The 18,292-nt window shown below is 49.0% G+C and overlaps 1 protein-coding gene across 1 annotated transcript in view; it reads left to right on the top strand.

Moving 5' to 3' along the window:
• Positions 1-373: 373 nt before the first annotated feature.
• The window catches only part of LOC139249549 (shootin-1-like), an 84,583-nt gene continuing 66,664 nt past the window's right edge, over positions 374-18,292 (top strand). Inside the window, exons 1-3 of the mRNA XM_070872490.1 lie at positions 374-508; positions 644-765; positions 10,915-11,031. Of these exons, the coding sequence (XP_070728591.1) occupies positions 10,956-11,031 (76 nt within the window). The 5' untranslated portion in view covers positions 374-508; positions 644-765; positions 10,915-10,955. The remainder of the gene's footprint in view (positions 509-643; positions 766-10,914; positions 11,032-18,292) is intronic.

Here is an 18,292-nt window from a genome sequence, read left to right as displayed (position 1 = left end):
GCTAGCTTTAAGCAGTGCAGACTAGCTTTAAGTGGTCCAGGCTAGCTTTAAGCAGTGCGGGCTAGCTTTAAGCAGTGCAGACTAGCTTTAAGTGGTCCAGGCTAGCTTTAAGCAGTGCAGGCCAGCTTTAAGCAGTGCGGGCTAGCTTTAAGTGGTCCAGGCTAGCTTTAAGCGATACACGCCAGCTTTAAGTGGTCCAGGCTAGCTTTAAGCGGTGCACCCCAGCTTTGTGGTCCAGGCCAGCTTTAAGCAGTGCAGGCTAGCTTTAAGTGCTGCTGGCCTCTCACGATATCGGCCCCCTGCTGATGCATTCAGCCAATCAGCAGCATGATTGATGTTGGCAGGCAGCACAAAGTTCGCGGACTGCAATCAAGGGGCACGGGTCAATTCGTGATCACCGCACCCGTTTTCAAGGGCAATCGAATTTAGCCCCCACGATCTGGTCATTATCACATTACTGTCTCTGGGATCTTGTTCTACACAATTACAGCAGTGACCGGTTCCTATTGTCAGTGAAGTCATTATATTTTCACTTTGCTATCATCTGTTTGATGCTGTTGAAGGAAATCATAATCTGCCCTGTTTAGCTCAGTCAGAGCTTTCGATTCCCATTCCGCACCTCAATATCTGTTTTCACTTTTAGTATCGGATAGAACTGTAACCGAGACTGCACTGAGGGAAATCTGCCACAAGAGCAATACAGAGGGATGCTCAAACAATCAGGGAGCATCATCACTGGATGCAGCACAATCTGCCCACCAATCTGTGAGTGTAATTATACACTGGGCCCTCTCTCTCTCTCTCTCTCTGTGACTGTAATTATACACTGGGTCCTCTCTCTCTCTGTCTGTCTCTGAGTGCAATTATACACTGGGCCCTCCCTCTCTCTCTCTGTCTGTCTCTGAGTGTAATTATACACTGGGCCCTCTCTCGCTCTCTCTCTCTCTGTCTGTCTCTGAGTGCAATTATACACTGGGCCCTCCCTCTCTCTCTGTCTGTCTCTGAGTGCAATTATACACTGGTCCTCTCTCTCTGTCTGTCTCTGTGACTGTAATTATACACTGGTCCTCTCTCTCTCTCTCTCTGTGACTGTAATTATACACTGGTCCTCTCTCTCTCTCTCTGTGACTGTAATTATACACTGGTCCTCTCTCTCTCTCTCTCTCTGTGACTGTAATTATACACTGGTCCTCTCTCTCTCTCTCTCTGACTGTAATTATACACTGGTCCTCTCTCTCTCTCTCTCTCTCTCTGTCTCTGAGTGCAATTATACACTGGTCCTCTCTCTCTCTCTCTCTCTGTGACTGTAATTATACACTGGTCCTCTCTCTCTCTCTCTCTGACTGTAATTATACACTGGTCCTCTCTCTCTCTCTCTCTCTCTCTGTCTCTGAGTGCAATTATACACTGGGCCCTCTCTTTCCCTCTCTCTGTCTGTCTCTGAGTGCAATTATACACTGGGCCCAATCTCTCTCTATCTCTCTCTCTCTCTCTGTGACTGTAATTATACACTGGTCCTCTCTCTCTCTCTCTCTCTCTGTGACTGTAATTATACACTGGTCCTCTCTCTCTCTGTCTGTCTCTGAGTGCAATTATACACTGGGCCCTCTCTCTCTCTCTCTCTGACTCTAATTATACACTGATCCTCTCTCTCTCTCTCTCTCTCTGTGACTGTAATTATACACTGGTCCTCTCTCTCTCTCTCTCTGTCTCTGAGTGCAATTATACACTGGGTCCTCTCTCTCTCTATCTCTGTGAATGTAATTATACACTGGTCCTCTCTCTCCCTCTCTCTGTCTGTGTGACTGTAATTATACACTGGTCCTCTCTCTCTCTCTCTCTCTCTGTCTCTGAGTGCAATTATACACTGGGTCCTCTCTCTCTGTCTGTCTCGGAGTGCAATTATACACTGGTCCTCTCTCTCTCTCTCTGTGACTGTAATTATACACTGGTCCTCTCTCTCTCTCTCTCTCTGACTGTAATTATACACTGGTCCTCTCTCTCTCTCTCTCTGTCTCTGAGTGCAATTATACACTGGGTCCTCTCTCTCTCTCTCTCTCTGTGACTGTAATTATACACTGGTCCTCTCTCTCTCTCTCTCTCTCTCTGACTGTAATTATACACTGGTCCTCTCTCTCTCTCTCTCTGTCTCTGAGTGCAATTATACACTGGGTCCTCTCTCTCTCTCTCTCTGTGTGACTGTAATGATACACTGGTCCTCTCTCTCTCTCTCTCTCTGTGACTGTAATTATACACTGGGTCCTCTCTCTCTCTCTCTCTCCCTGAGTGCAATTATACACTGGGCCCTCTCTCTCTCTCTCTCTGTCTCTGAGTGCAATTATACACTGGGTCCTCTCTCTCTCTCTCTCTCTGTGACTGTAATTATACACTGGTCCTCTCTCTCTCTCTCTCTCTCTGTCTCTGAGTGTAATTATACACTGGTCCTCTCTCTCTCTCTGTGTGACTGTCATTATATACTGGTCCTCTCTCTCTCTCTCTCTCTGACTGTAATTATACACTGGGTCCTCTCTCTCTCTCTCTCCCTGAGTGCAATTATACACTGGGCCCTCTCTCTCTCTGTGACTGTAATTATACATTGGACCCTCTCTCTCTCTCTCGCTCTCTCTCTCTGTGACTGTAATTATACACTGGACCCTCTCTCTCTCTCTCTCTCTGTGACTGTAATTATACATTGGGTCCTCTCTCTCTCTCTCTCTCTCTCGGAGTGTCTCTCTCTCTCTAATTCTCTGTGACTGTAATTATACACTGGGTCCAATCTCTCTCTCTCTCTCTCTCTCTGTGACTGTAATTATACACTGGACCCTCTCTCTCTCTCTCTCTCTGTGAGTGCAATTATACACTGGGCCCTCTCTCTCTCTCTGAGTGCAATTATACACTGGGCCCTCTCTCTCTCTGTGAGTGTAATTATACACTGGGCCCTCTCTCTCTCTCTCTCTCTCTGTGAGTGCAATTATACACTGGGTCCTCTCTCTCTCTGTGTCTCTGAGTGCAATTATACACTGGGTCCTCTCTCTCTCTCTCTCTGTGACTGTAATTATACACTGGGTCCTCTCTCTCTCTCTCTCTCTCTCTCTGAGTGCAATTATACACTGGGCCCTCTCTCTCTCTGTGAGTGTAATTATACACTGGGCCCTCTCTTTCTCTCTCTCTCTCTCTGTGAGTGCAATTATACACTGGGTCCTCTCTCTCTCTGTGTCTCTGAGTGCAATTATACACTGGACCGTCTCTCTCTCTCTCTCTCTCTCTGTGACTGTAATTATACACTGGGCCCTCTCTCTCTCTCTCTCTCTGACTGTAATTATACACTGGGCCCTCTCTCTCTCTCTCTCTCTGACTGTAATTATACACTGGGCCCTCTCTCTCTCGCTCTCTCTCTCTGTGACTGTAATTATACATTGGACCCTCTCTCTCTCTCTCTCTCTCTCTCTGTGACTGTAATTATACACTGGACCCTCTCTCTCTCTCTCTCTCTCTCTCTGTGACTAATGATACACTGGGCACTCTCTCTCTCTCTCTCTCTGTAAAGTCCTGTCCCCTCAGTACAGATTCACACGGGGCATGTAGTGAAGTCAAGGTCACTCTGGACCTGCACCTTTATTTCACAGCTCTGGAATGCTGCACTTGCCTGAGACCTGTCCTTATATACCTGTCTCTTGCAAGTGCACCCCTGGTGGTAAGGTATGCTGGTGGTTACAGGTCATATCTTATTACAGTCATGTATAGCATGTTAGGATACAGTTATATATAATAATGTAAGATACATAACATCACCCTCCCCCAAGGTCTTATTGTCTTTATAGGTTCAGTCTCTCAGGTGGTCTACGCTCTCGCGTGGAGCGTCTGAGTTGTGGTTCAGTTGTTTGCCTTGGTGTCTGTTTTTCTTTGGGTGTGGAGGCTGGTATCTCGCCTCGGCTGTCTGTTTCAATTGGTGTGATTGTTGTTGACTTGCCTGGGCTGTCTGTTGGGATTGCCCTTTCCTCAGGTTGTTCCCTCTGTCCACCAGGTGTGATGCGAGTTCCACATTGTAGTCTGCCTCTGGTTCCGCAGTGTTGTTGGTAAATCTGCTTTTGACTTGGTCTACATGCCTCCGGCAGGTTTTGCCATTGTCCATTTGTACTACCAGTAGCCTGTTTCCTTCCTTGCCCGTTACTGTCCCTGCAAGCCATTTGGGACCCCTGCCATAGTTTAGTACAAACACTTTTGTCCCCTATCTCATTCCATCTCCCCCTCAAATTTCTGTCATGGTACTCAGTCAGCTTATGATGCTTTGCCTCAACGATTTCGTGCATGTCTGGGAGGATTAATGAGAGCCTTGTTTTTAAAGTCCTTTTCATCAACAGTTGCGGGGGGGGGATCCCAGTCAGTGAGTGCGGACGAGATCTGTATGCCAGCAGCAGTCGCGACAGGCGACCCTGCAGCGTGGGACCTTGGATTTTAAGCATGCCTTGTTTAATGATTTGCACTCCTCTCTCCGCCTGACCGTTGGAGGCCGGCTTGAACGGTGCCGTCTTGACGTGATTTATGTCGTGGTCAATTATAAAGTCTTGGAATTCTGCGCTGGTGAAGCACGGACCATTGTCACTGACCAATATGTCAGGAATGCCGTACGTTGCAAACATGGTTGCGAGGCTCTCCACAGTGGTGGAGGATGTGCTCGAGTTTAAAATGGTGCATTCGATCCACTTTGAAAATGCATCTACAACTACAAGGAACATTTTGCCCATGAATGGGCCCACATAGTCTATGTGCACCCGCGACCACGGTTTGGTGGGCCAGGGCCAGGGGCTCAGTGGAGCCTCCCTGGGGGCATTGCTGAGTTGGGCACAAATGGTGCATCTCCGGACGCAGAGCTCCAGGTCCGCGTCAATACCAGGCCACCAGACGTGGGATCTGGCTATGGCCTTCATGAGAATGATCCCCGGGTGCTTGCGGTGGAGCTCCCGGACAAATGCCTCTCTGCCTCGCAGAGGCATGACTACTCGGCTGCCCCACATCAGGCCCCACATCATGCATGTGCCTGTGAAAAGGTTTTAATTCCTCGGGGCAGGCATCGCGAGCCTCTGCCCAGTCACCGGTTAGGACACATCTTTTTACTAAGGATAACGTGGGGTCGCTGGCCGTCCAGGCTCTGATTTGGCGAGCCATCATGGGCGAACCTGTGGACTCAAAGACATTGATTGCCATGACCATCTCACAGTCCTGTTCGTCAGACCCTTCCGTGGTCGCCAGGGGTAGCCTGCTGAGCGCATCGGCACAGTTGACTGTGCCTGGTCTGTGCCTTATGGTATAGTCGTAGGACTCCAGCATGAGTGCCCACCATTGAATTCGCGCCGAGGCGTTGGCGTTTATTGCCTTGCTCTTGGATAGGAGGGACGTGAGGGTCTTGTGATCGGTTTCTAACACGAACTTGGCCCGGAAAAGGTATTGGTGCATCTTTTTGACACCGTACACGCACGCGAGCGCCTCCTTCTCTACCATTCTGTACCCGCACTCCGCCCGCGAAAGTGACCTGGAGGCATAAGATATGGTTTGTAATTTGCCCGCACTATTGACATGTTGCAAAACACACCTGACCCCATACACTGACGCATCGCATGTGAGAACTAGCTTTTTACCTGGATCAAAGAAAGTGAAAACACTGTTGGAACACAGAAGGTTGCGTGCCTTATTGAAGGCGTGTTCCTGGGCGTCCCCCCAAAACCAATCGCACCCCTTCCTGAGTAGCATGTGGAGAGGCTCCAGCAGTGTGCTTAAGTTCTGCATAAAGTTCGCAAAGTAATTGAGTAGCCCGAGAAAGGCGTGCAGTTCTGAGACATTCCGGGGTCTGGGTGCCAGGCGAATTTCTTCTGTTTTGGACTCTGTTGGGCGGATTCCATCAGCGGCAATCCTTCTGCCCAAAAATTCAACCTCGGGTGCGAGAAACAGGCACTTGGATTTCTTGACTCGTAGGCCTACCCGATCCAACCGCTTTAGTATTTCCTCCAAATTACGGGAGATGGGAGTCGGTGTCCCTGCCCGTGATAAGTATGTCGTCTTGAAATACAACCGTCCCCGGGATGGACTTGAGCAGACTCTCCATGTTGCGCTGGAATATAGCAGCTGCCGACCCGATGCCGAATGGGCATCGATTGTACATGAAAAGACCTCGATGTGTGTTGATGGTGGTGAGTAGCTTGGATTCCTCGGTCAATTCTTGCGTCATATACGCAGATGTGAGGTCTAATTTTGAGAAAAGTTTACCTCCAGCCAATGTGGCAAATAAGTCCTCCGCTCTGGGCAGCGGATATTGGTCCTGTAGAGAGACTCTGTTTATGGTAGATTTGTAGTCCCCACAGATTCGTACGGATCCATCAGGCTTCATGACTGGGACGATGGGACTTGCCCAGTCGCTAAATTCCACAGGTGATATAATGCCTTCCCGCAGAAGCCTGTCTAGTTTGTGTTCAATCTTTTCCCTCATCACATAGGGTACAGCTCTGGCCTTGTGATGGACCGGTCTAGCATCCTGTGTGATGTAGATTTTGACTTTGGTCCCTTTGAAAGTGCCCACACCTGGCTGAAAGAGATGGTTCAAATCGCTTTATAACTGTTGAGCAGGAGGTCCGTTCCTCTAATGACATGGCATGGACATCATCCCATTTCCAGTTTAGTTTTGCCAGCCAGCTTCTCCCCAGCAGTGCTGGGGGGTCTCCGGGGACAATCCACAGGGGAAGTCGGTTCACCGTCCCTTTGTGTGTGACAGAGAGCATGGCGCTGCCGAGGACTGGTACGATTTCTTTGGTATAGGTCCTTAGTTTGGTGTCGACCCTTGTGAGTTTTGGTCTGTCTCTTTTATGTGGCCACAGTTGTTCAAATTGTTGAGCCCCCATGAGAGATTGACTCGCTCCCGTATCCAGCTCCATGTTGACAGGTATCCCGTTGAGTAGGACCCTCATCATTATAGGAGGTGTCCTGTTGTAGGAGCAGCGGCCATTGATCGTGTTGACCCGCTGTACACCGGTGTCCCGGGTACTGTCCCCACCGTCTTCTGGTCCGCTTTCCGACCCATCTGATTTGTATACCAGCCGAGCTGCCGTTTTTTTGCACATGCGGGCCAAATACCCTGTATATTCACAATTTCTGCAAACAGCCTGCTGAAATCGACATCCCCTTGACGAGTGCCCACCCCCACACCGCCAGCACAGACCTGTTCCTTTGTTCAAAGTGTTCCCAAAGAATGAGCTGCGTCTGGCTGATCCCTATTGAGCTTCTCTCAGTTTGTAGTTGATTGCTCGCATTGTGGGTTGATGAGGTGTGAACGGCCGTTCCTGTGGCCCTTGATGGCTTCTGCCTGCTGTCGAGAGCCTGTTCTCCCGGTTTTGTCTGTGTGTGGGGGTAGCAGCTTGTTTAGTGCTGTGAACTTCTTGTTCCGATATTTCGTTAGTTGTCGTACCTGCATTGTAAATTAACCTCGTTTCTTCTTCCCCTACCAAGAATGTCTGTGCAACCAGTGCTGCTGCCTCTAAGGTCAGGTTCTTGGTCTCTATGAGCTTTCGGAATATGCCTGCGTGGCCTATTCCTTCAATGAAAAAGTCTCTCAGCATTTCTCTCCTCAGTTCATCGGAGAACTCACATAAATTAGCCAACCTCCGAAGTTCCGCCACGAAGTCGGGTATGCTCTGGCCCACACAGCGTCTGTAGTTGTAGAACGTGTGTCTGGCCATGTGTAGGCTGCTCGCTGGCTTCAGGTGGTCTCTTACCAGTGTGCTCAATTCTTCAAACGACTTGCTTGCTGGTTTCTCGGGTGCCAACAGGTCCTTCATTAAAGCGTATGTTTTTGAGCCACAGCTGGTCAAGAGATGGGCTCTTCTCTTGTCTGCCTTATCGTCGTCTAACCAGTCTTTGGTTACAAAGCTTTGCTGGAGCCTTTCTATAAAGTCCTCCCAATTGTCTCCCGCATTGTACTTTTCATCTGATCCGTTGTTCGCCATTCTGTGGATTCTGTAATCCCGTAACTCGTCGCCACTGTAAAGTCCTGTCCGCTCAGTACAGATTCACACGAGGCATGTAGTGAAGTCAAGGTCACTCTGGACCTGCACCTTTATTTCACAGCTCTGGAATGCTGCACTTGCCTGAGACCTGTGCTTATATACCTGTCTCTTGCAAGTGCACCCCTGGTGGTAAGGTATGCTGGTGGTTACAGATCATATCTTATTACAGTCATGTATAGCATGTTAGGATATAGTTATATATAATAATGTAAGATACATGACATCGGACCCTTTCTCTGTCTCTGTCTCTGAGTGTACTTATACACTGGGCTCTCTCTCTCTCACGCTCTGTCTCTGTCTCTGAGTGTAATTATACACTGGGCCCTCTCTCTCTCTCTCTGTGACTGTAATTATACACTGGGCCCTCTCTCTCTCTCTCTCTCTCTGTCTCTGAGTGTAATTATACACTGGGCCTTCTCTCTCTCTCTCATTGTGACTGTAATTATACACTGGACCCTCCCTCTCCCTCTCTCTCTCTCTCTCTCTCTCTCTGTGATTGTAATTATACACTGCACCCTCTCTCTCTCTCTGTGACTGTAATTATACACTGGACCCTCCCTCTCCCTCTCTCTCTCTCTCTCTCTGTGATTGTAATTATACACTGCACCCTCTCTCTCTCTGTGACTGTAATTATACACTGAGCCCTCTCTCTCTCTCTCTCTCTCTCTCTGTGAGTGTAATTATACACTGGGTCCTCTCTCTCGCTCTGTGACTGTAATTATACACTGGGTCCTCTCTCTCTCTCTCTCTGTGACTGCAATTATACACTGGGCCCTCTCTCTCTCTCTCTCTCTCTCTCTCTCTCTGTTACTGTAATTATACACTGGACCCTCTCTCTCCCTCTCTCTGTCTCTCTCTGAGTGTAATTATACACTGGGCCCTCTCTCTCTCTCTCTCTCTCTCTGACTGTAATTATACACTGGGCGCTCTCTCTCTCTCTCTCTCTCTCCCTCTCTCTTTCTGTGACTGCAATTATACACTGGACCCTCTCTCTCTCTCTCTCTGTCTCTCTCTGAGTGTAATTATACACTGGGCCCTCTCTCTCTCTCTCTCTCTCTCTCTCTCTCTCGCTCTGTGACTGTAATTCTACACTAGGCCCATTCTCTCTCTCTGTGACTGTAATTATACACTGGGCCCTCTCTCTCTCTCTCTCTCTGTTACTGTAATTATACACTGGACCCTCTCTCTCCCTCTCTCTGTCTCTCTCTGAGTGTAATTATACACTGGGCTCTCTCTCTCTCTCTCTCTCTCTGTGACTGTAATTATACACTGGGCCCTCTCTCTCTCTCTCTCTCTCTGTGACGCCTTCTCTCTCTCTCTCTCTCTCTCTCTCTATCTCTGAGTGTAATTGTACACTGGGCCCTCTCTCTCTCTCTCTCTCTCTCTGACTGTAATTATACACTGGGCCCTCTCTCTCTCTCTCTCTCTCTCTATCTCTGAGTGTAATTATACACTGGGCCCTCTCTCTCTCTCTCTCTCTCTCGCTCTGTGACTGTAATTCTACACTAGGCCCATTCTCTCTCTCTGTGACTGTAATTATACACTGGGCCCTCTCTCTCTCTCTCTCTATGTGACTGTAATTATACACTGGGCTCTCTCTCTCTCTCTCTCTCTGTGACTGTAATTATACACTGGGCCCTCTCTCTCTCTCTCTCTCTCTCTCTCTCTCTCTCTCTGTGACTGTAATTATACATTAGGCCCCCTCTCTCTCTCTCTCACTCTCTCTCTCTCTCTGTGACGCCCTCTCTCTCTCTCTCTCTCTCTCTGAGTGTAATTATACACTGGGCCCTCTCTCTCTCTCTCTCTCTCTGTGACGCCTTCTCTCTCTCTCTCTCTCTCTCTCTCTCTGAGTGTAATTGTACACTGGGCCCTCTCTCTCTCTCTCTCTCTCTCTGACTGTAATTATACACTGGACTCTCTCTCTCTCTCTCTCTCTCTCTCTGAGTGTAATTATACACTGGGCCCTCTCTCTCTCTCTCTCTCTCTCTATCTCTGAGTGTAATTATACAGTGGGCCCTCTCTCTCTCTCTCTCTCTCTCTATCTCTGAGTGTAATTATACACTGGGCCCTCTCTCTCTCTCTCTCTCTCTCTCTCTCTGACTGTAATTATACACTGGGCTCTCTCTCTCTCTCTGTGACTGTAATTGTACACTGGACCCTCTCTCTCTCTCTCTCTCTCTCTCTCTCTCTCAGTGTAATCATACACTGGGCCCTCTCTCTCTCTCTCTCTCTCTCTCAGTGTAATTATACACTGGGCCCTCTCTCTCTCTCTCCCTGAGTGTAATTATACACTGGGCCTTCTCTCTCTCTGACTGTAATTATACACTGGGCTCTCTCTCTCTCTCTCTCTGTGACTGTAATTGTACACTGGACCCTCTCTCTCTCTCTCTCTCTCTCTCTCTCTCAGTGTAATCATACACTGGGCCCTCTCTCTCTCTCTCTCTGAGTGTAATCAAACACTGGGCCCTCTCTCTCTCTCTCTCTCTCTGAGTGTAATCATACACTGGGCCCTCTCTCTCTCTCTCTCCCTGGGTGTAATTATACACTGGGCCCTCTCTCTCTCTCTCTCTCTGAGTGTAATTATACACTGGGCCCTCTCTCTCTCTCTCTCTCTGAGTGTAATTATACACTGGGCCCTCTCTCTCTCTCTCTCCCTGGGTGTAATTATACACTGGGCCCTCTCTCTCTCTCTCTCTCTGAGTGTAATTATACACTGGGCCCTCTCTCTCTCTCTCTCTCTCTGTGTGACTGTAATAATACACTGCGCTCTCTCTCTCTGTCTAATATTAGGCTGCATTATGACTGTGCAGCATTTATATATTCCCATTTTCACTTCCTTAACCTTTGCGAGCTGCAATCTCAGGCTTTAGGTGACACAGGAAGACAGTGCGGCTGTGCTGGAAGATGTCGGCCGATCCCACGATGCAGAGATCTGTGTGCGGTTGGAGTTTGGAGAGCGCCAGGTCACCGTCACCCTCAGGTACCCTGCGTTGGTCGTTGTGCCGTGTTGTGGTCGAGGCAGAACCTCGCCCGCTGCTCCTGACTCTTGTAGGTGTCCTGGCGTCATCTGATGTGGGAGCCGGCTCACTTCTCCTGCTGCCTGGGATGCTCAAGCAAAGCAGAAACGGCCGGCCGAGAGCCTGTGGCCGAGCGATGGGCGAGCGTCTGAGTAATGGGGTCCTGTCGGTGCCCAGGGTAATTTATCCTGTCCCTGTGCCTTCACTGGGAGGGGAGAGAGTTCTTTAAGGAGCCTGCTTGCTTCCTGTCTGGTTATTGGAATGGTTGGTAAATCGGTGTAGGCACGGTGAGGGAGGGGAGGTGAGGTGGGGGACAGAAGGTGGCCTACCTTTCAAGCAAGGACCCCAGCCCACCTGCTCTTTCTGTGTTCGCTGCAGCTGGAGATCTAGCACACCCAGGGTTCTCTAGTTCACCCACGGCAATCCAGTGCACACTGAGTGATCTAGTGCACTCAGTGTGATCTAGTACACATGGAATGATTTGGTACACCCAGGGCGATCCAGTGTACCTGGTGTGATCTAGTCATTGAGGTGGACATTCTCCCCGCCAGAAACCTGGCGGACCAACGGTATTCAAAGTGTTTCCACCGCCGCGTCAGACGAGGCAGAGTCCTCATCGCTTTTCAGCTCTTTGGCAATTTATTTGGAGCGGACGGGAAGCCAGTCAGACTGGGAGCGGTGAGTGCTGGGGAGGGCCGGGAGTGGGGGCTGGACGGATTCTCCGACGCTGTCAGTCAGTAATGTGAGGTTATCCATTTTGGGGGTAAAAGCACGAAGGCAGAATATTATCTGAACGGCGGAAGATTCGGAAAAGGAGAGGTGCACCGAGAACTGGGTGTCATGGTTCATCAGTCACTGAAAGTTGGCATGCAGGTAGAGCAGGCGGTGAAGAAGGCAAATGGCATGTTGGCCTTCATAGCTAGGGGATTTGAATATAGGAACAGGGAGGCCTTACTGCATTTGTACAGTGCCTTAGTGAGGCCTCACCTGGAATATTGTGTTCAGTTTTGGTCTCCTAATCTGAGGAAGGACGTTCTTGCTATTGAGGGAGTGCAGCGAAGGTTCACCAGACTGATTCCTGGGATGGCAGGACTGACATATGAGGAGAGACTGTGGATCGACTGGGCCTTTATTCACCGGAGTTTAGAAGGATGAGAGGGGATCTCATAGAAACATATAAAATTCTGACGGGTTCAGACAGGTTAGATGTGGGAAGACTGTTCCCAATGTTGGGGAAGTCCAGAACCAGGGGTCACAGTCTAAGGATAAGGGGCAGGCCTTTTAGGACTGAGATGAGGAGAAACTTCTTCACCCAGAGAGTTGTTAACCTGTGGAATTCTCTACCGCAGAGAGTTGTTGATGCCAGTTCATTGGATATATTCAAGAGGGAGTTCGATATGGCCCTTACGGCTAAAGGGATCAAGGGGTATGGAGAGAAAGCAGGAAAGGAATACTGAGGAAATGATCTCAAGACGCAAGTGTGTCACCATGCTCTTCCTTCACTTAAAGGGGAGAGATGTCGGCAGGAGGGCACAAAAAATCAGCAAAAGGACACAGACATAGAAACATAGAAAATAGGTGCAGGAGTAGGCCATTCGGCCCTTCGAGCCTGCACCGCCATTTAATAAGATCATGGCTGATCATTCACCTCAGTACTCCTTTCCTGCTTTCTCTCTATACCCCTTGATCTCTTTAGCCGTAAGGGCCATATCTAACTCCCTCTTGAATATATCCAATGAACTGGCATCAACAACTTTCTGTGGTAGAGAATTCCACAGGTTAACAACTCTCTGAGTGAAGAAGTTTCTCCTCATCTCGGTCCTAAATGGCTTACCCCTTATCCTTAGACTACGTCCCCTGGTTCTGGTCTTCCCCAACATCGGGAACATTCTTCCTGCATCTAACCTGTCCCGTCCCGTCAGAGTTTTATATGTTTCTATGAGATCCCCTCTCATCCTTCTAAACTCCAGTGAATAAAGGCCCAGTCGATCCACAGTCTCACCTCATATGTCAGTCCTGCCATCCCAGGAATCAATCTGGTGAACCTTCGCTGCACTCCCTCAATAGCAAGAATGTCCTTCCTCAGATTAGGAGACCAAAACTGTACACAATATTCCCAAGGCCCTGTACAACTGCAGTAAGACCTCCATGCTCCTATACTCAAATCCCTTTCCTGGAAGGCCAACATACCATTTGCCGCCTTCACCGCCTGCTGTACCTGCATGCCAACCTTCAGTGACTGATGAATCATGACAACCAGGTCTCGTTGCACCTCCCCTTTTCCGAATCTTCCACCATTCAGATAATATTCTGCCTTCGTGTTTTTACCCCCAAAATGGATAACCTCACATTTATCCACATTATACTGCATCTGCTATGTATTGACCCACTCGCCTAACCTGTTCAAATCACCCTGCAGCCTCTTAGCGTCCCCCTCACAGCTCACACCGACACCCAGTTTAGTGTCATCAGCAAACTTGGAGATAGTACACACAATTCCATCATCCCAATCATTAATATATATTGTAAAGAGCTGGGGTCCCAGCACTGAGCCCTGCGGCACTCCACTCATCATTGCTTGCCATTCTGAAAAGGACCCATTTATTCCGACTCTCTGCTTCCTGTCTGCCGACCAGTTCTCTATCCACGTCAGTACATTATCCCCAATACCATGTGCTTTAATTTTCCAATCACTTGTGTGGAACCTTGTCAAAAGCCTTTTGAAAGTCCAAATACACCACATCCACTGGTTCTCCCTTGTCCACTCTATTAGTTACATCCTCAAAAAATTCCAGAAGATTTGTCAAGCATGATTTCCCTTTCATAAATCCATGTTGACTTGGACCGATCCTGTCACTACTTTCCAAATGCGCTGCTATTTCATCTTTAATAATTGATTCCAACATTTTCCCCACTACTGATGTCAGGCTAACCGGTCTATAATTACCCGTTTTCTCTATCCCTCCTTTTTTTAAAAAGTGGTGTTACATTAGCTACCCTCCAGTCCATAGGAACTGATCCAGAGTCGATAGACTGTTGGAAAATGATCACCACTGCATCCACTATTTCTAGGGCCACTTCCTTAAGTACTCTGGGATGCAGACTATCAGGCCCCGGGGATTTATCAATCCCGTCAATTTCCCGAACACAATTTCCCGCCTAATAAGGATTTCCTTCAGTTCCTCCTTCTCACTAGACCCTCGGTCCCCTAGTATTTCCAGAAGATTATTTGTGTCTTCCTTCATGAAGAAAGAACCAAAGTATTTGTTTAACTGGTCTGCCATTTCTTTGTTCCCCATTATAAATTCACCCGAATCCGACTGCAAGGGACCTATGTTTGTTTTCACTAATCTTTTTCTCTTCACATATCTATAGAAGCTTTTGCAGTCAGTTTTTATGTTCCCGGCAAGCTTCCTCTCATACTCTATTTTCCCCCACCTAATTAAACCCTTTGTCCTCCTCTGCTGTATTACAAAATTCTCCCAGTCCTCAGGTTTGCTGCTTTTTCTGGCTAACATGTGTGCCTCTTCCTTGGATTTAACACTATCCTTAATTTCCCTTGTTAGTCACGGTTGAGCCACCTTCCCCGTTTTATTTTTACTCCAGAAAGGGATGTACAATTGTTGAAGTTCATCCATGTGATCTTTAAAGGTTTGCCATTGCCAATCCACCGTCAACCTTTTAAGTATCATTTTCCAGTCTATTCTAGCCAATTCACGCCTCAAACCATCGAAGTTACCTTTCCTTAAGCTCAGGACCCTAGTTTCTGAATTAACTTTGTCACTCTCCATCTTAATAAAGAATTCTACCGTATTATGGTCACTCTTCCCCAAGTGGCCTCGCACAACAAGATTGCTAATTAGTCCCTTCTCATTACACATCACCCAGTCTAGGATGGCCAGCCCTCTAGTTGGTTCCTCGACATATTGGTCGAGAAAACCATCATTAATACACTCCAGGAAATCCTCCTCCAGCGCATTGCTACCAGTTAGGTTAGCCCAATCAATATTAGATTAAAGTCGTCCACAATTACTGCTGTACACGCTAAGTGAGTGGGCAAAAACTTGGCAGATGGAGTATATTGTGTTCCTCACACAGATGAGAATGCACAAAGGGAGGTTAAAGTAACAGTGACCTCAGTCTTTATTAAGACACTCCAGAGTTAGGAACAGGTCTTAGGGGCCGGCTTATATACAGTGCTGCCAAGGGATGCTGGGATCCCTTGGGACTTCAGGGGATGCGCTCCCTGGTGGAGGAACATGGGAGTGCATGCTTTACAGATACACAACATTACCCGCCCCCCCCAAAGTCAAAGTGAAAACTATTTACAAGGTGAGGCGGTTGGGATCCTTTCCCTGGTGGACCGCCTCGGTACAAATGTCTGTTCTGGTGTGTTGGCTGTGCCCTCGCTGGGCTGGCGTGTTGTTGGCCCTGCAGGGCTGCTGGGTGAGCCTGGCCTTGCTGGGCTGTTGGGCGTGATGGGTTCAATTTCCTGGTCCGGGGTGGTGTCGTTGATTTTTTGGGTGTGTGTTGTGGGCTCGAAAAAGGTGGTGTCTGCTGTGGGTTGTTCAGGGCAGTCTGTGAACCACAGCCTCGTTTGGTCCAGGTGCTTTCTGCAAATTTGTCCATTGTCTAGTTTGACTACAAACACCCTACTCCCTCCTTTAGCTATCACCGTGTCCACGATCCACTTGGGACCATGTCCATAGTTTAGCACATACACAGGATCATTCAGATCAATTTCCCGTGACACAGTGGCGCGACCATCGTTTACATTTTGTTGCTGCCGCCTGCTCTCTATCTAATCATGCAGGTTGGGGTGAACCAGCGAGAGTCTGGTTTTAAGTGTCCTTTTCATGAGTAGCTCAGCCGGGGGCACCCCTGTGAGTGAGTGGGGTCTCGTGCGGTAGCTGAGCAGTTCTCGGGACAGGCGGGTTTGGAGTGAGCCTTCTGTGACTTGTTTGAGGCTCTGTTTGATTGTTTGTACTGCCCGCTCTGCCTGTCCATTGGAGGCTGGTTTAAACGGGGCCGAGGTGACATGTTTGATCCCATTGCGGGTCATGAATTCTTTAAATTCGGCACTGGTGAAACATGGCCCGTTGTCTCTGACCAGTGTGTCAGGCAGGCCGTGGGTGGCAAACATGGCCCTCAGGCTTTCAATGGTGGCGGTGGCGGTGCTTCCCGACATTATTTCACATTCAATCCATTTTGAAAAAGCATCCACCACCACCAGGAACATTTTACCGAGAAACGGGCCCGCATAGTTGACATGGATCCTCGACCATGGTCTGGAGGGCCAGGACCACAAACTTAGTGGTGCCTCTCTGGGCGCGTTGCTCAACTGAGCACACACGCTGCATTGCTGTACACAGGACTCGAAGTCAGAGTCGATACCGGGCCACCACACGCGGGATCTGGCTATCGCTTTCATCATTACTATACCCGGGTGTGTGCTGTGGAGATCCGAGATGAACTTCTCCCTGTCCTTTTTTGGGTTGCACTACGCGGTTACCCCACAACAGGCAGTCTGCCTGAATGGACAGCTTGTCCTTTCGCCGCTGGAACGGCTCGATTAGCTCTTGCATTTCAACGGGGATGCTGGCCCAGCTCCCATGCAGTACACAGTTTTTTACTAGGGACAGCAGAGGATCTTGGCTGGTCCAAGTCCTAATCTGGCGGGCCGTGACAGGTGATTTATCATTTTCAAACGCTTCCATGACCATCAACAAGTCTGCGGGCTGTGCCACCATCAACAAGTTTGCAGGCTGCGCCATTTCCACCCCTCTGGTGGGTAATGGTAGCTGACTGAGGGCATCCACACAGTTCTCGGTGCCTGGCCTGTGGCGGATGGTATAGTTATACGCTGATAGCGCGAGTGCCCACCTTTGTATGCGGGCTGAGGCATTAGTATTTATCCCCTTGTTTTCAGTGAACAGGGATACGAGGGGCTTGTGATCGGTTTCCAGCTCAAATTTGAGGCCAAACAGATACTGATGTATTTTCTTTACCCCGAACACACACGCTAATGCCTCTTTCTCAATCATGCTGTGGGCCCTCTCGGCCTTAGACAAGCTCCTGGAGGCATAGGCGACAGGTTGCAATTTCCCCGCAATGTTAGCTTGTTGTAATACACACCCGACTCCGTACGACGACGCATCACATGCTAGCACAAGTCTTTTACATGGGTTATACAATACAAGCAGCTTGTTGGAGCATAAAATGTTTCTGGCTTTCTCAAAAGCAATTGCTTGGCTTTTTCCCTGTACCAGTTCTCACCTTTACACAATAACACATGTAGGGGCTCTAAAAGGGTGCTTAACCCCAGTAGGAAGTTATTTGAGGACCGCAGCTGTGTGACGTTCTGTGGCCTGGGTGTGTTCCTGATAGCCTCTGTCTTGGCGTCTGTGGGCCGAATGCTGTCCGCCGCGATCTTTCTCCCCAAAAACTCCACCTCTGTTGCCATGAAGACGCATTTCGACCTCTTCAGCCACAGCCTACGTGATCCAGTCGCTGGAGGACCTCCTCCAGGTTTTGTAGGTGCTCGACAGTGTCCCAACCCGTGACCAATATGTCGTCCTGAAAAATCACCATGTGTGTTACCGACTTGAGTCGGCTCTCCATGTTTCTCTGGAAGATCGCTGCAGCCGACCGAATTCTAAACTGGCATCTGTTGTAGATGAACAGTCCCTTGTGCGTGTTGATGCAGGTGAGGCCCTTCGAAGACTCCTCCAGCTCCTGCGTCATGTAGGCCGAAGTCAGGTCGAGCTTGGTGAATGTCTTGCCTCCTGCCAGCATCGCAAATAGGTCGTCTGCCTTAGGTAGCGGGTATTGGTCCTGTAGCAAGAAACGATTAATAGTTACTTTATAATCGCCGCAAATCCTGACCGTGCCATCACTTTTGAATACTGGAACAATCTGGCTGGCCCACTCACTGAATTCCACTGGGGAGATGATGCCCTCGTGTTGCAGCCTGTCCAGCTCGATTTCCACTCTCTCCCTCATCATGTGAGGTATCACTCATGCCTTGTGGTGAATGGGTCGTGCCTCTGGGACCAAGTGGATCCGCACCTACGCCCCGGAAAAGTTTCCAATGCCTGGTTCAAAAAGGGAAGGAAATTTGTTAAAAACCTGGGTACATGAGGCCTCATCGACATGTGATAGCGCTCGGATGTCATCCCAGTTCCAGCGGATTTTGCCCAGCCAGCTCCTTCCAAGCAGTGTGGG

This window comes from Pristiophorus japonicus, unplaced genomic scaffold, assembly GCF_044704955.1.
Source record: "Pristiophorus japonicus isolate sPriJap1 unplaced genomic scaffold, sPriJap1.hap1 HAP1_SCAFFOLD_321, whole genome shotgun sequence".
NCBI classification, from domain to species: domain Eukaryota; kingdom Metazoa; phylum Chordata; class Chondrichthyes; family Pristiophoridae; genus Pristiophorus; species Pristiophorus japonicus.
The sequence above is the reverse complement of the archived record's forward strand: the minus strand, read 5'-3'. Positions and strand labels throughout refer to the sequence as shown.